The sequence below is a fragment of the Diospyros lotus genome, chromosome 6 (assembly GCF_014633365.1).
Source record: "Diospyros lotus cultivar Yz01 chromosome 6, ASM1463336v1, whole genome shotgun sequence".
Classification (NCBI taxonomy): Eukaryota; Viridiplantae; Streptophyta; class Magnoliopsida; order Ericales; family Ebenaceae; genus Diospyros; species Diospyros lotus.
In genome coordinates, this window is record NC_068343.1 from 6710525 (window position 1) to 6717102 (window position 6578).

Below are 6578 nucleotides of genomic sequence, written 5' to 3' on the forward strand. Positions count from 1 at the left end.
CCCATTTTTGCTTCTCTCTCAGGTATATGACTATGGAATCATGCTACATGTACATTATTTTTGTACATCTTGGACTACACAAGGTGTATCAATGACAAAAATATCCTGCGCCTCTTCATGCACCTCACGCACCTTTATGCGCCTCAGAGAGATATTTTTGTCATTGATACACCTTTGTGTAGCCCAAGGTGTACACAAAGGTGTACCAATAGCATTTTCCATGACTATGAGACCATCCGTGCTTTTCAATAAAAAGTTGGAATTTATTATATTATAACCAAGTTTATCTTGGTTTAATAATAGAAGAACAATAACTCTAAGAATTTTTGTTTTTAAATTTAAAAGAATATATAGTAGATTAGAACATATATATATATATATATTTAAAACACACTATAATAAAAAAAAGAAAAAAGAAAAAAAAGGGTACGAGCAGGCACAGCAACAATCTAGAGAGCGCACCGTAAAGTAATCGATCAGGCTCAGGGAAGCGGCAGGCAGTTTTTAAATTTAGCTTGCTTCGGACTCCGATGCCTGCGCACACTGACTCAGCCTTTGTAGATTAATATTAGGTCAATATAATAGGGTAAATCAGTATCCAACTCTGCTACTGAAATGTTGAAGATGGCGTGGCCCTCTGTTCTCTTCTCTCTCTGTTTCCTTCTCAGTGGCCTTGCTGGTAAGACACTTCAAAAACCAGCTTCAAGAACATTCACTTCTCTTTGTGGGTTTTTCTTTTCCTTTTTGTTTTCCTATTTCGCATCTTTCTTTGCAGGTACCTGTCAAGGATCTGTAGAACACCTCTCTCTCCGAGATGCTTCTCCAGTGCTCCTCCATGTATTTTCTGCAGATACAGATCTTTCCGTTGCCGTTTCCATTGAGGATGAACAGCTGAATGAGGTATCCCGCAGTGTTATTGCGGCTGAAACTTGGCTCAGAACCCACGTTTTAGCTCACTACCCTGCCACCAATATCACCGCCATTGTCGTCGGGAATACCGTTCTCTGCAACAAAAACCGACACCAACAGATGGGTCTCCTTCTCCCGTCTGTAAAGAACATTTTCCACTCTCTCAAAAGATGGGGCTTGGAGAAAGAAATCAAAGTCTCGGCTTCTTTCTCTTCCGACTGCTTAAACCCTAACTCTTCTTCTTACAGAAATGATTTGGCCGAGAAATACGTCAGACCTCTTCTCGACTATTTCCAAGCCATTAACTCGCCGTATTTGGTGAACCCACCTCCACATTTCACCCCTTCACAAGCTCTTAGCTTGGTTTCATCCCACGCCAAGGCCATGAACAGTCTTGGGATTTTCAAAGTGAACAAGATCAATGTTCTTTTCACCAACCAAAAAGAAGCAAAACCCGTTACCAGAAAGCTCTCGTCCTTGGCCCCGACCCACTCCCCCGTTGTCTACTCCGTCCCAGAATTTCCCTCCGGCAGCCCTCTTCCACCGCTGGTCGGCGCTTCTCCGCCGCTGCCGTTTTCACTCCCTTCTGCACCAGAACTGCCTCCGGTCAGTTTGCCGCCGTGTAACCCGGTGAATACCGGACCCCCTACCCCACTGCCGAAGAGCGAGCTGTGGTGCGTGGCGAAGCCGAGCGTTCCCGCGGAGACATTGCAGGAGGCAATGGACTATGCCTGCGGCGAGGGCGGCGCCGATTGCGAGGCGATTCAGCCGGACGGCAATTGCTATTTCCCTGACACTGTTGTGGCTCATGCTTCTTATGCTTTCAATAGTTACTGGCAGAAGAACAAGAGGAATGGTGGAACTTGCAGTTTCGGAGGCACTGGGATGCTCATCAATGCCGACCCAAGTAAGCTCCGGAATTTCGTTCCATGGCGTTTAATTGGTGTTTGATGGATATAACTTATAAGAACCATTGACTCTTTGGATGCTATTTTCTCGCTGCTGTTTCTCGAGAACCAAACAGAGTGAGTAACTCACAATGTGTGTTTCTCCAGGTTTTCGTCACTGCAGGTTCGTTCTAGCCTAACAGCCAAAGCGGTAAAAAAGTGGAGATGGGACTTGCCGCTTGACTGTCCGACATTCAGAGATTCATTCTCTGATATCAAGGTGAATTTGGTTTTTGCTTTTCTTCTTATTCGAATATTTTATCAATGTTATTGGACTAGAGATTTCGAATGTTTGGTTGGCGGCCGGAGCCAAGTAGGGTCACATAGTGCTTCCTCTTTTATCTGTATCATCAGTCAGTACTTTGAAGTGGCCATCCATGATGAATCCTGATGACCCACATTCTCTTTACTGATCTTCCTCTTGCTCTTATATTATATGTTATGTTCTTGGTCTTGCTTATTAGCCTGACTTGTTCCAAAAGAGTTTTGGTATGAGAAGGCTTCACCGCTTCTACCAGCTCATCATCTCATTATTAAGGACAATAATTATTAAAGTTTCCTGGGGTTGGGGTTGTCTCAGTGGTAAGTGGTGGAAGACTTAAAAAGAGTTTTTAGGTTCAAATTCAGTTCTTGTATAGTCATTCTTGTATAGTCATTGTGATTGCCTGCTAGGGAGCTATCCCAAGGACAATAATTATTAAAAAAACATGTCACGCAACGGAAGCAGCTACTCCACGTTTTGAGTGTAAAATGTGAAATCCCTCGTATTAAGGGTCCTCACACATTATCTCACACACGTGGGAGAGATTAATCATGGTATACAACAACACACTAAGTAGGAGACACAGTGTATGGTGCCCACAAGGAACCACCTTCACAGAAAGGTGAAATTCCCACACTACGACTGTCATGAGTCGAATCTGCATCATTCGGTGTAATCTGTTACCTGAAAACTAATCGTGTTACATCCGTAAGAGCTATCTGAGCCAAGTTTTGATCCTAGGACCAGTGGGTTAAGGGACCATCACCGTGCTTCTGGTTATTGAAAATGTTTATACCTTATATTATCTATCCATCACCGTGCTTCTGGTTATTGAAAATGTTTATACCTTATATTATCTATCCAAAAAAAAATAAATTACAAAATTTTATTTTAACTCAATTTAATACGGAAAATATGGCACAAGCTATATAAATTGTTTATGGATAAGATATAGGGATTAGTCTTTGAAGAAGAAGTTTGGACTGTAGCACATATATATATTAAAAATAATAACTATCGTTGGAGACAATTAAACACAAAAAAAAAACTGATCAACTTAGGAAAATAAATAATTAATTAAACTATCCTTATTATTTTATTTAATTACTTAACTGATTTTATATTTTTGCACATGGTTTTCTTATGAAGTCAGCCCAAGTTGAATCTTCAAACTAAGTTTTTGTATGGAGGAAATTTACCTTTAATTTTTTTTTTATAAAGTATTTGTATATTTATGTCATTTTGAACATATTGAGTTACTGTCAATTTCTAGTGAAATAACTAAAATATTAGGTGATTGAAAAATTTACTTGACAATACAACTGATGTATCGTTAGTGTTAGAATACTTTTCTTTTGCGATATCTTAGATTTTTTATGTCGTCTCACGGTGGATGAGATTTTTTTCGATTTCATTAGTCATGGAATTGACAAGTCATGATATTATCATATTGTATTTTGTCTTTTATATCTTGTACTTTGAATTTATTGAATTTGGTTTAGGGGCCTGACAAGTCATGAGATTACCATATTGCTACGGTGAAGGATGCCATTGGGCCAATGGAGAAATACTCTAATATCATGAAAAAGTTTAGAATGTGAAATCTCTTGATCTATTATTCAAATTCGACACACATATACATATATATATATTATAAATGGTAATTATCTTTATAGAGATAGTTAAAATACAAAAAAAAAAATATTTAACTTAAAAAAATAAATAATTGTATAAAAAATTAATTAAACTATCCCAATTTTAGCCTAAGTGCCTATATTTTTACATATGATTTTCTACCATTTTTATTGTTGAATCTGTCACTTAAAAAATTCTAGTAGGGAAAAATGTGCTCCCTTATCTTTTAGCTGTTTCTTCGATGAATCAGCCAGCTTATTTTAAGTTACAAATTGTAACACTTCATCGTTTACCAGTCCTCTTTAATGGGAGAGAGGGAGAGGACTTGCTCTTTTTATTTGATTGAACTCGTGAGAAGTGAACATAATGGCATAACAAATATCATAATGTATCGAACACAAAAATAAGTTAAATAAGAACAAAATTTTAACGCCCAAGACAAATCATTTTTAACATAGAAAATCTCTTCTAATGTGAAAGGGTAAAAATCGTAGAATTCAATGGTTTACTCCAAAAAAAACTCTACTATGAATAATAAGCATTTACAAGTGATTGTGTGTAGCAACAACAATAGGTATATAACCTCAAATCGGCTAATTATCATAAACAATTTAAAAACATAACACAAAAGAGAGATTAAAGAGATATTATCGAAATTAAGTTGTTACAGAGTATAAAATTGGAGTTGTAGAGGTCAAATAAACGATTCAACTATCCAAATTCCATATGTCCTCTGTCTGTTGATAAAAAATCAGCCTAATTGGACCGTAGATGACCCTCCAATCTATAAATGATCAAAAAATGTTTGCTACTTTTTAACCTATAAAATTTCAGATAGCAAACTCTCTGTTCGGAGACCAATAACTTGAACTGCAAACCTCAAAATGTTAATCTGACCGCTCAAAACGAAGAACCAAATGAATTCTACAAGCTGACCAAAAATCAGCAAGATCGGACCACAAATCACTTGATCAAATCTGCACACTCCTTCACACACCTCTCCTCCAACTCTCCTCTCTTCTCTCGTTACAAATAGCTGCCCACACACACACCTTCTCCTTTTATATTGAAAATTTGAAATCCCTAAGGGTCTTGGGCTTCATGCTCATGGGCCAAATAAGTTTTGGGCTCCAGAGACCTAAAAAACCCAACATTCTTTTGATAAAACAATGGAGATTTGCTGTAGCTCTCCTCATAGTTTTATAAATGTGCTGCCTTGTCTTTTAGCTGTTTCTCCGATGAGCTTGCATTTAAGCTACAAATTGTAACAGTTCATCGTTTACCAGTTCTCTTTTTGATAAAACAATGGAGATTTGCTGTGAAATTTCCTCATAGTTTTATTCTGCGCGTTATTTAATAGCAACTAAACGCAATCAAGCAATCCTCATTGACTTTCCGGGGGTAGACTTTTAGTAACTTTCTCAGAAGATGTCCTCCAATATTTTTAAACACATTTAAAGTCTTCTTCAACTGGCTAGCTATACATAAAAACTTCCCACGATCTTCCTCCTTTTGCGAGGAGAACTTGAAAACGAGAAGAACAAGAAGAATCTGCCGGATGAAGGTTACTCTATTCCTGTTCCTTCTCTTGTTCGTAACAGTCAAGAATATTGTGGTCTTGTTCTCATCTATATCACTCAATTTCTCTCCAAATCGTATCATTAGTCCTACTAACAATTTTGTTTCATCAGCTGGAACAAAATCTAGTAACTTGGTTTTGTTTTTTGCTCTTAATGTAATTATCATGGCAATCATAGTGTTGGGGATCCCAAAATCTTCTAGTGGAGAATACGATTTTGATTCACTTTTACATGATCATTCACCCTTGTTAGTTTGTGAGGTGGAAGATCATCAACCAGAAGATGAAGAAAAACCAAGCGGTGATCATATGGATCAAGATCACAACGCAGACGATGCCTTCGTCCCTAGTTTAGTGTTTGTCAAGTACTACGATCAAGGAAAGGCACCTTTGTTGCTCGAGTACTTTGATAACGATGATGATGAAGAGAAAGATGAAGATCTCGCGAGGAGGGTTGAGGATTTCATAGCCAAAAACAACAAGAAATGGAGGGAGGAGATGGTGAGTGATGGGTCTGGGTAGCAAGATTCCACCCCCCAAGTGGCCGTCTCAAGCTGTAAATAATGGTGGTTTTTTATTAAACTCGTTTTTCTTGCTTCGTTTTATATATATACTGCTTAAGTATGGTGTTTAATTTCTCTTTTCCCTTCAGTTTTTGTTTGGGGGCAAGGCATGCATTTAATTTCAGATTGTCGTCCAGGAAAGGTCCCTACTTTTTATGGGCATTTTCATTAAGCTTGAGTGTAATTAAGATCCATATATATGTACATATATATCCTTGTAAACTATTATGGTGATATATGGTTTTATTCTCTCTGGTGCATCCTTTCTGTAAATATATAAAATCAGTCTTCATGTTTTGTTTGTGCTATGAAGCTGGAAGTTGTTAATGACATGCACAGCTTAATTTCATTACTATCTTTTATGTGTGTGTGTGTGTGTGTGTGTGTGTTTTGGGTAAGTCGCATTGCTTGACTTGGAGGACAACAAAAAATCATCACTTAGGTGTGTTTAATTGGAAAAAAATTGAAAAGAAAAATATTTTTTAATTCTGTGAAAAACAATTACCAACTCCCCTTTCCTTGTAATTTTCTATGGAAAATGGGCCAAAACATATTTCAATGTATTGTATTATAAAAATTTTCCACATCTAAGTATGGAAATTTTTTTATTGATGTGACATTTTCTATGAAAAAAATTCCAATCAGACACTCTTATGGGTGAAATCTTTAATTTTTTATGCATT

The 6578-nt window shown here is 37.2% G+C and overlaps 1 protein-coding gene across 1 annotated transcript; it reads left to right on the forward strand.

Moving 5' to 3' along the window:
• Positions 1-478: 478 nt before the first annotated feature.
• On the forward strand, positions 479-6187 carry LOC127804912 (glucan endo-1,3-beta-glucosidase 12-like). The gene is made up of 3 exons (XM_052342010.1): positions 479-679; positions 776-1816; positions 1965-6187. Exons 1-3 carry the CDS (start codon positions 616-618, stop codon positions 1994-1996), a joined length of 1137 nt encoding a protein of 378 aa, XP_052197970.1. The 5' UTR covers positions 479-615; the 3' UTR covers positions 1997-6187.
• The last annotated feature ends 391 nt before the right edge of the window (positions 6188-6578 follow it).

Bases quoted from the DNA above. Each gene is read 5' to 3' on its own strand.
- LOC127804912 (XM_052342010.1), top strand. From the start codon at position 616: ATGTTGAAGATGGCGTGGCCCTCTGTTCTCTTCTCTCTCTGTTTCCTT. The intron at 680-775 runs GTAAGACACTTC...CTTTCTTTGCAG, and splicing joins CCTTCTCAGTGGCCTTGCTG to GTACCTGTCAAGGATCTGTA. The intron at 1,817-1,964 runs GTAAGCTCCGGA...GTGTTTCTCCAG, and splicing joins GCTCATCAATGCCGACCCAA to GTTTTCGTCACTGCAGGTTC.